The following is a 15,201-nucleotide window of genomic DNA, read 5'->3' on the forward strand; positions in this document are numbered from 1 at the left end:
TAGGTAGAATGCGAGTCTTGGCCTACTAGGGGCAGTCGTGGGGTCCCCCCAAAATCAGGACCTGATGACAAAACCCAAGCCCATTTAGGGTGAAGCGTCAGTCATTGCTATGAGTGTCTGTTGGTTTTGTGTGTGTGGTTTTCAGCTTGGGAGGCAGGTGGTCAGGCGGCCAGAGAGAACTTCAGTCTGCTGCTTCATTCATTGCCCAAACGCCCACTACAGCCTGGCTGGGCTAGGTGGAAACCCAGAGTCAGGAACTCAGTCTCAGTGTCCCATGTGGGTGTCAGGGCTCGAGTAGTCGCTGTCACTGCCGCCTGGCAGAGTCTGCAAGAGGAAGAAGCCGGAGCCAGGTGTGTGAGCCAGGCGCTCTGCTGTGGAATACCAATGCCTAAACAGCATCTTAACCATGGCCACATGCCGGCCCCTACCTGTGAAATTTTAGGAAGACACAAGCTTTATAAAAATAATAAACTTTTTGAAACTATTAAGATAGAAGCTGGCTTTGTGGCGTAGCAGGTAAAGCTGCTGACTGCAATTCTAGCACCCCGCTGCTCCACTTCTGATCCAGCTCCCTGCTAATGCACCTGGAAAGCAGTGGAAGACGGCCCAGGTGTGTGGGCTCCTGCACCCACGTGGGAGACCCGGATGAGGCTCCTGGCTCCCAGCTTTGCTTGCCCACACCTGCTGTTGCAGCCATTTGGGGAGTAAACCAGCAGATTGAGATCTCTCTCTCTCTCTCTCCCCACCCCCTGTAACTCTGCCTTTCAAATAAATATTAAAGAAAAAAAAAACCCTCATGAGATAGCACAGCCTGGGGAAGTGGTGCAGTAAGAAACTGCAGATGAGGAGTGGAGGGAGTGTTTGCCACGTTCGCTGACCCGCACGCTGCCTGCTCTGCAAGGGAGGTCGTGTGTTGGGGTCATTGCTGCCCCGGCGTTGGGGGCGGCCTCTCAGCTTCAGGACACACAGGCTGTGTGTGTCCCGCCAGGATCAGAGAAAGCAGCAAAGAGTGAGAATCACAGGGAGGTCAGCTGTGTGAAATTCTTAGCACAGCACAGGCGGGCAGCTCCCCACGAGTGCGCAGGAAGGCGCAGTCCCCGGCCGGGGCGGGAAGGGGTGGGAGGCGGCGGCGCCCCTGACCACTGTCCTCCTTTTGCAGAGTGAAGCGCGCAGCAGAGCGGAAGCCGGCGTCTCCCGGGTCGGAAGCAGCTTGCCCTCCGTGTTGGGATCTGAGCGGTGACCCTGCGAGCCGCCCACGCCTCTCGCGCTCCCACGCGGGGCGTTCACCATCGTGCTGTCCATGTCCTGTTTGTTGTTGATTTTTTAAGAAAAAAAAAAAAAAACACAGAATTAGCTGAAGGAGCAATTCTCAAAGACCGTTGGATGTTCCCATTGGCTGCAAGACGTCAGGGCCAGTGTCTTAATCTCCTTCTCACTTTGATCTTGGCTCAGCAAAGGCGCCCCTCAGCATGCTGGGAGATTCTACCGACAGCCATGGAAGTGGTAAAATCTGGTGTTTCCTGGCACCCTCTCAAAGCTACCACAGTCCTACCTCAGTTCAAGGCTAAGCCGGAGCGGCGTGGCCGGGGCCGTGGCGGGGCGTGTGCCCCGTGTCCGACGCCAGGCACCTGCCACGTGCACCCACACACAGCTCAGCGGGGGACTGACGCATTCCCACGGGAGTGAAATCTGGGACTGGACTCTGAAGGGGGATGGATGATGGTGACTGTCCGTCACCGCGGCAGCTGGGCTGGGGAGCGGGCCGGGGAGGGAAGGGCTGCTGTCTGCTCGTCTTTTCTGCATCCGTGTGTCTGGCAGAGGCCTTTGGTTCTGCTCACCCGCACACACGTCTCTGCTGTCCTGAGCCGCGGGGCTCGCGTTTCTGTAACCAAAAATCCACGTAGGCCTGCTCGCAATTCTGGGGTGGCGCGGGTTTGGTAGACTTAATTTAAAAAACAAACAAAAAAATTGTATTGTCTTTATATAATGCTATGATGCTGGCCAATGAGGCTGCCTTCTGAACAAAAAAAAAAAAGAAAAAAGAAAAAAAAGAAACTAATTTAAAAAAAAAGCATTCCAGCCCTTGCGGTATTCATGGAGAGAGAAAAGAATCCCACGGTACGTGTTACTCGCCGGGAAGACCCCCGACAAGGCTGCCCTCGTTCCGTGTTTTCAGTCTCTGTATCAGTGTTGTGGCAGTCACCACAGACGTCACCGGAACTGCTGAACTGGACCAGCAGAATGTCCCGACACCTTGCTGCTCCCTGGGCACCGTCCGGAGGCGCACCCAGCCCTGCGTCCCCTGACTGTCACCTAGAGGTTACACTAATCCATTGGACATGTGAGTGGTTGGTTGGTTTTTTGCTTTTTTGTTTTGTTTTCATTTTGGAGAAGAAATATATATATATATAAATAGATAGATCTATATCACTATAGAATAATGCATTAATAAATCGAGGCTTCTGTAGAGAAACACCAAAAAATCCAATGTCTTAAAAATGTATTTAATGGCAATGCGAGGGTCTTGCTGCTGCCACGAGGAGCGGCTGGGACAGAGGCTTGCATTGCAAGACAGAGCTGAATGTACCGTGATCCCCCTGGACACTCAAGGTTTCCCTTGTAGGAAGTCACACGTCACCTTGTTGGACGGAAGGCTGAGTTTGGTGCGTGGCGTCCTCTATCAAGCTGTATAGAAAGTCCCGACGTCTCTGTGTCGTGTGGGGACTGCGAATCCGGGCGGGGGGCGGCTGCTGCCTGCCCGCCCCAGGTACGACAGGACGGAATGTGTGCTTACTGTAGCCGTGACACTAGACAGGTGGTTCCCGTTCACCCTGTAACTTAAAGCAAGCAAAACGCGAAGGTGATAAGATGCTAAATTCTCCTCTATCCTGTACATTTCAAAAAGAAAAAAAGGCATATGCAATATTTACATTTTTAATTTAGTTTACAGAATGGAACCAAAATGTATAAATGTTATGTTTGCTAAAACTTCACGATGTATATTGGGTCTTTGTACATTTTGCCTGATTTACCTTAAATTTAAAATATTTTTTGCTATATAAACTTTAACAGTTATTAAACAGTGTTTTCTTTTTGGGTACGTATTGTTTCTGGATATCAAGATGTTAAATATATTTCTTGCTATTGTGATATGACAAGAGACTTAACTTATCTTGCTCTGTCTTCCACTGTACACGCTGTATATAGGGCCAGAGACAAGAATAAACTGGACTATCCTAGTGCATTGTGTGTAGTTATACTGACCATGGACGCCGCCTTATAGCCATACGCAATAAATAAAAGACATTATTTATGAAATAAACACGGCCTCCAGGGGTTTTCTTCTGCTAATTTATGCCTCGGGGTTTTGGTGTGAGCAACATTTGTTCTAGAGAGCAGAAGACAGCCTCCGTGCCCCCATCACAGAATTCCTGTAAAATCAACGTGCTCCATGCCGTGCCCCTTCCTGACCCAAACCCAGCATCCTCCCGACGTGTGGGCGCTGGCCCGGATGCTCCACACATAGGAGCCCCCTCGCAGCTCATCACCACAGAGGTGGGAACTGCTGTCGCATTCTATGGATGGGGAAGAGACGGGGTGAATGGTTGGGCCGAGGGCTTGCAGCCCGTGAGAGGCAGTGGTTGCCCTGGGCTCCGGCCCCGATGCACACACAGGGATCTGCGAATCCCTGTGAAGCGGAGACACCATCGGACCCCAGGGGCTGCAGCTGTTAGGAGGCAGAAATACATGAGTGACACCTGTTGACTTCCATCAGAACCACATAGGTCTTTCAAACAAATATCATCAGGACCAGTTGGAAGGCAACTTTGCAACCATGGTTTTGTTGAAGTCAGGACCAGCACGTGCTGGAGGGTGGAAACCTGGGCCAGGGTAGCTGCTGCCCCAAGGCCACCTGCTGTGCCCAGGTAGTTGTTCCGGGGGGCTCTGCTGGTCCCGCGGGGTGGGAGGCTTGATCTGCAAGGTTTGGGGTGCCCACAGTCTGCTAGCTCTCTGCAGGACAGGACCAGTGCTGTCCGTCATGTACAGCGTGGAGGAGGAGTTGCTTCCAAGGTGTGTGGATGCCGGAAGTGCTCACCAGCACCAGGGAGGAGCTTGGAGCAGAATGTTGTCAGGAGGCTGAACTGGATGAAGGGCAGAGATGCCACTGGCTTGGCTCCGCCCACACCCGCACCCCATGCACGTGGAGGGTGCCCACTGGTGCAGGGTCCGTCGTGGCACACAGGGCCCCGACTCCAGGCTGACTCGTGGGAGCCAGGGCGCCACAGTCGGACAGCCTGAGCAGGGGGCTCTCCCTGTCTCGGGCTACTTGTAAGGAGCTGTGAGTGCCACTAGTGAAAGGTCGGGGACCAGGAGTCCTTGGAAAATGGGCGGCGCCTCTTCCCTCTGCATTGTACACCGCTACGGGGGGCTGAGCGCGGTGTAACCGGGTACCGCATGCGGTGGACAGGTTAGTAACCACGGCCAGCCCTGGAGAGTCTGGCGGGCTCTCTCCTCTCGGCTCTTCAGCCTGTTCCTCCATGGCCCCAGAGGACGCCACCCAGCATCCTGCCAGCACCCACAGCTGCACGCTGGCCTGACTTCCCTAGCGCCCGCAGCTGGGATCAGGTGGAGGCTCCTGTCCGGATCCGGGCCCTCGGTTCCTCTGACCTGGGTTCCATCTGCGTCTGGATCCCTGCGTTCCCTTCTCTGGTCCAGGATATTCCCTCTGCCCACCTAGGATCCACAAGCTCCAAAGTTGACCAGAATCACAGCCCAAGTCTAGCTGCCCCGCGGGGCGGCCCGGAGCTCTCGCCACGGAATGAACGGCTCACAGGCAGCCTCCAGAGCTCCCTGTCCCTGACTACCAGGGTGCAGGCGCCCCTGACAGACAGCAAAAGTGTCCTGCCCATCGCGACACCGTCTTCTGGAGAGGGGAGGCATAAAGCCTCAACACGATATCTGTGTCCACTGGGGTTTGTAACAGTGAGTTAGAGATCCCGATGGCCTGGCTGGATGTCACCTGGGCCCCGTGACCACTGTCGCCTGGGCCGCGTGACCACAGACGGCAGACCGGGAGTTGGTCCTTTCCCAACAGCTCCCGGGCTGGGACGTGCTGGGTGCTGGCCCGTCGGAGGGTGAGGCATAGACACATGCCTGGTGGAGACCAGCTCTGACCTACTCACTGCGGGTCCTCATGGGGCAGAGGGAGGTGGGCAACTCCGTGGGGTCCTTGTGCAAAGCCACCAGTCCCCCGCTCGCAGAGGCTCCACCCCCGACCTGAGTTACCCTCCGTGACCCCACTCCTAGCTCCGTCACTTTGGGGGTGGGGTTTTCAGTGTGTGAATCGGGGGGACGCAGATATTCAGAGCAGGCCCGTCTCAAGCTTTAGCCTTACCAGGTCAGCAGGTACAAAGAAGGCTGACAACCTGCATTTCTGGAAGTTTCCAGGCCTGCAGACAAGAAGGGGACTTAGGATGGAACAGAACGAGAGGGTCAGGTTTGCAGCCCTGGGTCTTTGCATCTTTCTGCTCTGCCAGTCCCAGATTTTTTGGGTCTTAGACTGGGCCTCTTGCGTGTCTGAGAGCTGCAAGTGCTCCCCTAATACCCTGGAGAGGTGGTGCCTCTCCCTTGGGGGTGTCTGAGTGCTGGGACGACCCCAGAGCCACCCCCCCCCCCGCTGTCTCCTCCTCAGTCCCCAGCATGCAGAATTGGCCATGTGCTGACCCCTGGGGAAGGCGGTGACCACGACGTTGGCATGCAGTCCCAGGAGGAGACACCTGAGCAGGAGCTGGGCCGGCCAAGAGGGAGTTGGCGGAAGGGGTGGCACGCCTGGGCAGGCGGCTAAGAGTGCAGAGAATCAGTGACCAGAACCCTGTCTGATGGGAGTGGCTCTCCAGTGCAGGATACGTGTCCACGTGGGGCACCTGTTCCTGAGGCCACAGAGATCCTAAGAAGAGCGATTTGCAGACAGAACCCAAGGAAGTCGCAAATCCAGCGTGAGCAGACACGAACGGTGCTGCTGACCGTGGTGGGCGGAATTGCCACATTCAAGCCCCCACCCCACCACTCTCTTGGAAGGCGTTTTATGAGAGCTCAAACTACCAAGGGTTGGCAAGCAGGGCCTTGGAAGGTTCCAGAAAGAACTGTGACCTTCGGGTCAGGGGCGATGGGACCCAGAGAGGGGGCGCGAGGTGGCCTGAAGCCCCCGGCCCCAGTCTTAGAGCTCATCAAGGCTCCTCTGAGGATGGGCGGCGGGAGAGGGACTTGGCGTGGGATCCCAAGTTGATTTTGGTGCAAAAGTTAGCACTGGCCAGGTTTGAACAGGCGGAAGAATGATCAGAGTTCCTTACACGCCTTGTTCGTCAGATCAGCGTCAGAGGGTCAGAAGCAAAGTTCTACACACAGAGAGGAGAGCTCAGATTTTAGGCCGGTCCTGACTACTGCCCAGCCTCGCACGGGACAGGGCTTGGGGAGCGCTTCTGGGCCATGACCCTCACAAGGGATCCCTCAGGGCGACCATCATGGTGAAGAACACCCCCCCTCCGTCTAGCAGAAAAAGCCCCAGTGCCTGAGCAGGTGCACCCAGGTCTGGCCGCCACCCCCGCTGCTTCCGGCTCACCCGCGTGGCTCACCTACTGCGCATGGAAGGGGACGTGGAGTGAGGGGAGAGGAACTGCTGAACCTGCGATACGCTCTTGTTTACACACGATATTATTTCCTGAAAAGCTCCCTCCGGGAGCGTTGATCCAGAATCTTAGAAGTTGGAAGCTTTAAAAAAAAATACACATGCGAGCTTCACACAGCATCCCTGAGACATCTGACGACTCCGTCACCTTTGTTTTTGCCTTCCTTGCATTTGTTACACACAAGATTTTAAAAAACCACACTCTTCTGTCACGCACTTCAAAGGGTCTCTAACTATTCACCCCCCATTTACTTTGATTGGTTTCCCGCCACTGGTCCTTTGGGCATGGTTAGTGTTGATTCATCTAATTGCCTGGATTTTGTTACTAAAAACAAGACAACGAAGCTCATAGCCTTTTGCAGAAAATCCTTTCTGGGCCCCGTGTTCCCTGAGTTCTCTCGTGCTGGAGAGCGATCCGCTGCAGGCTGGTGGGGGAGGGGATCCTTGGGTCGCAGGCTCTTTTCTCGGAATGTGTAGACTCTTCTCCCACTGCACAGGTGCAAATGCCCTGTGGCTGACATGCGGAGAGAGGCCTGTCATCCAGCTCCTGGTCGTCTATTCTGCTTTTCAGTCTCATAGTGAGAATTCCCAAATAGCCTATTGACGTTTTTCCACATTAGGGCTGCCATAAGAGCTTTGCTTTAGGAGCCGGAGTTGTGGTGGGTCATTGCCTGTGACACCGGCATCCCCTATGGGCACCAGTTGGAGTCCCAGCAGCTCCGCTTCTGATCCAGCTCCCTGCTAATGCACCTGTGAAGGCAACAGACGATGGCCTGAGTGCTTGGCCCCCGCCACCTGCATAGATCAGCTGGAGTTCCAGGCGCCTGGCTTCCGCCTTGCCAGCCCTGGCCACTGCAGCCATCTGGGGAGCGAACCAGCAGATGAAAAGACCTCTCTCTCTCTCTCTCTCTCTCTCTGTAACTCTGCCTTTCAAATAAACAAATAAATTTATAAAAGAAAAAGAGCTTTGCTTTACTTCCCAACCAGAGACAGGAAGAGGAGCAAGCACAGCATTAAGCAAACGGAAGTTCCCCTTTGCCTCTGAGCTCTATTCCGTGGGCGGCAGGACACGGGTGCCCTGGCGAGGCCAGGTGTGACACCACACGCGGGAAGGGCTGCAAGTGCAGAGCCGGGTCCAGCACAACGTGTGGCCTCCTGAGAGCCCCAGGGCTGTGGCAGCGCTGGGGGACAGCGTACTTGGCTCTCTCCATTCTCACATGTGCACGGGTGGGCTGTGGGAGCAGAGGCTTCGGGGGACCCCCAGCTCTGGTGCTGCACCTGGGCCTGGTGTGGAGGTGTGCTCCCTGAACCTCAGGTGTGGGTGCACCTGCTGTGGCCAGGTGGGGCTCCGAGCAGCAGGCTGCCACGTGGGGGTCACTCCGAAGGCTCCTGGTGAAATCTCAACGCCGAAGGGCACGTGGAATAAAAACAAAACACCAGGCTGCGTGTTCTCGGTGTCTCCTGACGTCAGTGTTGTTTGCAGTATGATTGGTATCAAGACCACCAGTGTCGGTCACATCATAAAAAAAACAGCCGTGGCGTCTCAAAGAAAGTCAAAAGCCGCTGGTGACGAGGTCCCTGGTGTCACAGCACGGTTCATTGTTGATGGAGGGCAGAAGTTCTCATCCTGTAAACGCAGCCAAAGATTAGGTTGTGCAAGGAATGTGCCCTGGCAGGCTGTTCCACGAAGGCAGGGCATGCCCAGAACCGACCACGGGCCGGTGCTCAGACAGATTAGGTATCTGTCTGCCTCCCAACCGCGGGGTGCTGGGCGCCGGCCAGCAGGGGAGCCCTGCGAAGCAGCAGTGCCCCCAGGCAAGCCCCCTGCCCCACACTTGGAAGCACAGCAGGGGAAGGCTGCAGCCGGAAGCAGCACCCAGCTTCCTGCCTGCAGGGAGCTGCACAGCCTCTGCTTTGGGGGGAAGTAGCATCTCGCGGAGAATCGGCTGCCAGCCTGGGCCCTGGGCGCCCTGCCAGCCAGAGCAACACCGCCGGCTTGCTTCTCCTCCACGCTCTGTCCTAAGTGAGCTGAGACAGGTTAGCCCTCCACCTGGGCCCCTCCCTTGCCCCCATCTGCCCTGGAGACAGGAATCCTGCAAGTGAGGGCTTGGGCGCTGCAGCTGCAGCTGCCCGCTGCCTCACTGGAGGTTGTGACCAGGGCCCAAGGACACCCTGGCCCCACTGCCTCCTCCTCAGCCCCGAGGGCTGCATCGCCGAGCATTCCAGAGCCCCAGGCTGCAGAGGTCAGCCACTCCTACCTAGGCGGGAAGCCAGTCTTCTGGTTGCTGCTCTTAAAACCACCACACATGCTCCGTCTTCCCATCCGGTCCATTTCCTGAAGACGTGAACCTCCTGGTCACCTCCTACAGCCTTGGCCCGCTCAGTCCAGGTTGACCATGTGCACCCAGGTGGCCAGAGCCAGCCTGCTGGCTTCCAGAGTCCCCCGAGACCCACTACTCTCCCTCTCAGCTCACCCTATGCCCTGGGAGTCGTCCAAAGGAAGGTCACTCTCCAAGGCACCATTGGAAGGGAGCAGGTATAACTCCAGCCATGCAATCTAGAATCACCCGGCCGTGGTTGCAAGGTGCAGCCCTGTAGGTTTGCCTCCAGTGCCCTCGGAATCCCGGAGCCACCCCTCTGGCATCCTCGGGCAGGTGCATTGAGCGCCACGCAAGGCAGTATGGGAGCTTTAAGCACCTCCCTCGCCTCTCAGTTGCACGTCTCCCAGGGGAAGCAACGCTGCCCCCTTCACCGAGCCTTCTCCCCACACACAGGGGGTTGCTTCCTCTTGGTCCCTGCAGGCATCCAGGTGTGGCTGACCACGTGTTCAGCCCGAGCAGGGCAGCTCGCAGGGCTCAGCGAGCAGCAGCAGGTGAAGGGGCAGACGGTGAGCCCACTGCAAAGGCTGACCGCGCTCCTGTTTGATTGCTGGAGAGGAAGTCCACTCCGGAGGGCTTTCCAAAGTCCTCCTTGGTTCTGGAGTTCCACTTAAGTCCCATTAAATCTGCTCCATAAACGTTATCTTGGAGAAAAGAAGAAAGCAAACCTTTCATTGTTTTTCCTTTACGTGGAGGTCACGTTGATAGGTGAGACTTTTAATTATTGACCTGCGCCAGGGTGCACGTGTAAGTTTAAAATAGAGGTTGAAGTCATTTCTGTGTCATTTCTCTGGAAAACATGAACTTTCAGTCTCTACTTGTAAAATTCGCCTTGGGAACAGTTTACGAGGGTCGCTGGACCGAAGCCTTGTAAGTAGAAGTTGAGATACATAGGCGGCCGAGAAGGGTACACAGGGTGCCCTCACTCTGTGGTTCGTGGAGAATTCATGGAACGACCAACGCCTCTAGGAAATCAACAGAGAAAGCCTGGGCTCGCGTCCTGCAGGACACAGGGCGACTGAAGCGCCCGGCCAGCCTTCACTTTTTCCGCTCCGCGGGCACAAGAGTGTGGTCCCTGTGACTGCTGTGGCGTCAGTGAAAAGCAGAGCTGCATAATGGTCCCTTCAAAGAGTGAGGCAGCCAGGGCTCCACATAGTCCCCAAAGCCACAGCAGTCACCGTAATGAGCGGCACGCCTCTGCATGGATTGGCTTTGGCACACACCTGGAGTGACTCAAGTGAGTCCTTCCTTGAAAGGTAAGAGGTGTCACATGGGAGGTCCGGATGGAGCTCCGGGCTCCTGGCTTCAGCCTGGTCCAGCCCTGGCCGTGGTGGCCATCTGGGGAGTGAGCCAATGGACAGAAGACCTCTCTCTCTCCCTGTAACCCTGCCTTTCAAATAGATGAAACAAACAAACAAACAGGCAGCTGTGTTTGCTGTTCAGTTTCTTTGGACATTTTCCTTGTGAAACACGTTTTCCAGGTGAAGGATGATCAAGTAATACATCAGCCGCAAGTTCAAGACGCCCAGCAGGTGCCCCAAACCATGGACAATACCCCCAACTTGTTATAATACTCTCTTTTTCCTCATACACGACACCTGGGATAAAGTCTAATTTGTAAATTAGGCCCAGAAAGAGGTGGGCAGCAGTAGCTAACGATAGAGCAAAGGTAAAAGCAGAGTGAGACAGCTACACAAATCTGGTCTCTGAGTGTCTGACCCAGCCTTCTTCCACCTCTCCGCGCCTCCCGGACGCGTGCACGGCCAGCGACGTCACTCTGTGCGCAAACAGGCAGAAGCGCAGCTGACGAAGGGTCAGTGTCGTACCCAAGGCGGCTGATGACCAGCAAGAGGACACAGGCAGGACTCGTGCGCGGGGCGACGGGGTGGGCGGCCCGACGGTTCCCGCGCTGCTTAGAGAAGCCCAGATCACGAGGCATGCCTTGCTCAAGTCTGCAGTTTGCCATTTTGTGTTTTTAGATCCCCGCTGGCCACAGTCATGCCTCTGGGGGCTGCCGTGCTGCCCCCACCCCTGGAGATCAGGTTCGAGGGCAGGTCCTGGTTCAGGGCGTCTCACGGCCCCTGTGCTGGGGACAGGAGAGAGAAGTGTGGGTGAGCAGGGAGCCACTGTGGGCAGAGGGGTCACTCTGAGAGTCAGGGCCCTGACACACTCCTTCCTTGCTCCACGAACCTCTGGGGGAGAGGGGGAGCGGGAGGAGCCGCCATGGACGGTGGTGGCCAGAGACGGCGGCCCTGGCGGCTGCCTGGACACAAGCATGCCTGAGCATCTCTGCTTGCAGGCTCCCTGGGGACCTGCCTGGCCTAGACATCCTCTGTTCCACCTGGCACAGCCGACCAGTGTCCCACTGTCCCCAGGGATCATCTGGCATGATTCGGTCTCTGTCCCATGTGGGAGGAATGGGTGTCTCTCTCTCACCAGTGTGGGGCGAATAGGAGCCTCCTTCTCCCATGTGGGGCGAATGGGGGTCTCTCTCTCCCGCGTGGAGCGAAGTGGGTCTTGCTCTCCCACGTGGGGCAAATGGGGGTCTCCCACTCCCACGTGGACTGAATGGGGTTGTCTCCCTCTCCCGCGTGGAGCAAATGGGGGTCTCCCTCTCCTGCGTGGAGTGAAGGGGGATCTTCCTCTCCCGCATGGTGCGAATGGGGTCTCCATCTCCCGCGTGGAGCGAATGGGGGTCTCGCTCTCCTGCATGGAGCGAATGGGGGGGTCTCGCTCTCCTGCATGGTGCAAATGGGGTCTCCATCTCCCGCGTGGACCGAATGGGGGTCTCCCTCTCCCACGTGGACCGGATGGGGGTCTCCCTCTCCCGCGTGGACTGAATGGGGGTCTCCATCTCCCACATGGTGCAAAAGGGGTCTCCTTCTCCCACGTGGAACAATAGGGGGTCTCCCTCTACTGCATGAAGCAAATTGAGTCTCCCTCTCCTGCATGGTGTGAATGGGGGTCTCCCTCTCCTGGGTGGAGTGAATGGGGGTCTCCCTCTCCCACGTGGACCAAATGGGGGTCTTGCTCTCATGCATAGAGCGAATGGGGGTCTCGCTCTCCCGTGTGGACCAAATGAGGATCTCCATCTCCCACATGGTGCAAAAGGGAGTCTCCTTCTCCCACGTGGGGCAATAGGGGTTCTCCATCTCCTGTGTGGAGCGAATGGGGGTTTCCCTTTCCCGCGTGGAGTGAATGGGGGTCCTCCTCTCCCATGTGGACCAAATGGGGGTCTTGCTCTCCACGTAGAGTGAATGGGGGTCTCGCTCTCCTGTGTGGACTGAAGGAGGGTCTCCATCTCCCGCATGGTGTGAAAGGGGGTCTCCTTCTCCCACGTGGGGCAATAGGGGTTCTCCATCTCCTGTGTGGAGTGAATGGGGGTCCTCCTCTCCCTCGTGGAATGAAGGAGGTCTCCCTCTCCTGCATGGTTCAAATGGGGTCTCCTTCTCCTGCATGGTGCAATGGGGGGTCTCCCTCTCCCCCGTGGTGTGAATGGGGGTCTCCTTCTCCCGTGTGTGGTGAACTGGAGCCTGTCTCCTGCGTTGGGTGAATGGTGATCCCTCTCCTATGTGAGGTTAACTGTGGTCCCTCTCTTGCATGTGAATGAATGGGGGTCTTCCTCTCCTACATAAGGCGAACTGGGGTCCCTCTCCCATGTGGGGTGAATAGGGGTCTCCCTCTCCCCTGTGGAGTGGACCTGGGTCCCTCTTCTGTGTGGGTGAATGGGGTCCTTCTTCCTCGTGGGGTGAATGAGGGTCTCCCTCTCCTGTGTGGGTCAGACCCGTGTCCCTCTCCTGTGTGGGGTGAATGGGGTCCCTCTCCCTCGTGGGATGAATGGGAGTCTCTCTCTCCCACGTAGTGCAAACTGGTGTCCCTCTCCTGTGTGGAGCGAATGAGGGTCACTCCCACTCCTGTGTGGGGCAAATGGGGGAAAAATGGGGTCTCCTCCCATGTGGGGCAAACTGGGCTCCCTCTCCCATGTGGGAAATGAGGGTCTCTGCCTCTCCTGCATGGGGCAAACTGGGGTCCCCCTCCCACGTGGAGGAAATGGGGGTCACTCCCTCTCCCACATGGGTTGAATAGGAATCTCCCTCTCTCTCGTTCGCAAATGGGGGTCTCTCCCTCTCCCATGTGGGGCAAATGGGGGTCTCTGCCTCTCCTTTTGGGGCAAGCAGGTGACCCTCTTCCATGTGGGGCAAATGAGGGTCTCCCTCTCCCATGGGGGGCAAATGGGAGTCCCTCTCCCATGTTGGGTGAATGGGGTATCCCTCTCCTGTGTGGGGCCAATGGAAGTCTCCCTCTCATGTGTAGGATGAATGGGATTCTGCCTCTCCCATATCAAGTGAACTGGGGTCCCTCTCCTACATGGGGCAAATGGGGGTCTCTCCCTCTCCCATGTGAGGCAAATGTGGGATCTCTCTTTTCCATGTGGGGTAGATGGGGGGTCTCCCTCTCCTGTGTGGGGTGAATGGGAGTCTCCTTTTCCCTTATGAAGTGAATGGGGGCCTCCCTCTCCCATGTAGGGTGAATGGGGGCCTCCCTCTCCCATGTAGGGTGAATGGGGGTCTCTCCCTCTCCCATGTGAGGCAAATGTGGGATCTCTCTCTTCCACGTGGGGTAAATGGGGGTCTCCCTCTCCCATGTGGGGTGAATGGGGGTCTCCCTCTCCCATGTAGGGTGAATGGGGGCCTCCCTCTCCCATGTAGGGTGAATGGGGGTATCTCCCTCTCCCATGTGGTGCAAATGTGGGGTCTCTCTCTTCCACGTGGGGTAAATGGGGGGTCTCCCTCTCCCATGTGGGGTGAATGGGGGTCTCCCTTTCCCGCGTGGGGGCGAATGGGAGTCCCTTCTGCGTGGGATCAATGAGTGTCTCTCTCCTGTGTCGGGTAAATGGGTGTCTCTGTTCCATTGTGCATAAATCGGCGGATGCCCCACAACCAAGGCACCTGGGTGCCTCTTGGTGAAGTCCTGGAGCAGAGGAGGACCTGAGACTCTGAGTGTCTGCAAGACTTGCCTGCCGCACTCCCGGCAGCAGGCACCAGAAGGCAAGGGAGGCCCTGGCCTCGCTCTGCTCACGCCCGCTGCCCCAGGCCTCCGTGTGGCTGCTGTGACTTCCCTCTTCCCACAAATGCACCTGGGATGCAGACTCTGCTCCCCGGCTACGTCGGTGCTGTCTGGGGGGCACTGGTGTGGCACGGTGGCTCCTCTGTGCCCTGACCTTGCCCGTCCTGTGTCCTACGTCCATGTTCCCGTCTGCCCTGCTGCACCCTACCCACTCCCAGATCAGGGCTCTCGACCCTGCCTTCCAGGAGCCACAGCCTCAGAGGCACCTGCCTGCCAGGGAAGTCACAGGACGGGCCTCAGGCATCTTGGGCCCCCTACCCATAATGGGGCCGTGAGCCTGTTGGACGCACCCCAGAAGCCTCTTCATGGGCACAGCCTCCAGCCCTGCCCCCCAGAGCCCCTCTCCTGCCAGTCTCCCAGTTTCCATAAAGAGTAGCACCCCCAGCCCACTGAGCAGGTGACCACGGGAGGCCAGCTGCAGTCTGCTCTCCGCCTCTCCCATGCCCACCCCTCCCCTAACCCAGCCACTCCCCTGCACTATTTCTGTGGTGACCTCTTAGGGGTCTGTCCACTCTCCCACCCCCTCCCTACCCACTCCTTCCAGCTTACAAACCCCCTCTCTCTGCAGGTCCCCACGGCAACACTCATCCACCCTGCAGTACTGGGAGCAGGGGAGCCTTGCACGCGGGAAGGGAGAAACCCACGCGGGATCCCACTGTCCCCTGCCCGTCCGGATCACGGCCACAGACGTGACGTCTAGATGCAGCCCGCAGGTGGTTTGCACGGTCGATGCCCAAGAACAGGCGCTCCTGCCTGTCTTTCCTTTCTGCACTTTGTAGCGTGAACCTTCCTGCCGGTCGGTGCCAGCATGGCCTGCTTCCCCCTCTGTCGGGCACTTCTGCTTGCTGCCACTGATGTCCAGTGATGTCTCCTGGTCACCCCACTTCTCCGGGCCTGGGGCTTCTCTTAGCCCAGGGCACTGGGACGCCTCCGTGTGGGTCTTGGCAGAAGGAAGCAGTGACGAAGCCGACACGGGGTTCTGAGAGGAGGAGCTGAGTACACAGGGAATTG

At 57.2% G+C, this 15,201-nt stretch overlaps 1 protein-coding gene and 1 long non-coding RNA gene across 2 annotated transcripts in view; one reads left to right on the top strand and one right to left on the bottom strand.

The window, feature by feature from the left end:
- The window catches only part of IRS2 (insulin receptor substrate 2), a 25,673-nt gene extending 22,351 nt beyond the window's left edge, over positions 1 to 3,322 (top strand). The window contains exon 2 of the mRNA XM_051849974.3: positions 1,160 to 3,322. Coding sequence (XP_051705934.3) covers positions 1,160 to 1,164 — 5 coding nt within the window. The 3' untranslated portion in view covers positions 1,165 to 3,322. The remainder of the gene's footprint in view (positions 1 to 1,159) is intronic.
- Positions 1,750 to 11,435, bottom strand: LOC103349112 (uncharacterized). Its single transcript, XR_517320.5, has 2 exons — positions 8,944 to 11,435; positions 1,750 to 8,312 (listed from the first exon to the last, which is right to left on the bottom strand). It is a non-coding gene; the product is annotated as an uncharacterized LOC103349112 (long non-coding RNA).
- Between the last annotated feature and the right edge of the window lie 3,766 nt (positions 11,436 to 15,201).

Source organism: Oryctolagus cuniculus, chromosome 9 (genome assembly GCF_051225735.1).
Source record: "Oryctolagus cuniculus isolate XC-2025 breed Fujian yellow rabbit chromosome 9, ASM5122573v1, whole genome shotgun sequence".
NCBI lineage: Eukaryota > Metazoa > Chordata > Mammalia > Lagomorpha > Leporidae > Oryctolagus > Oryctolagus cuniculus.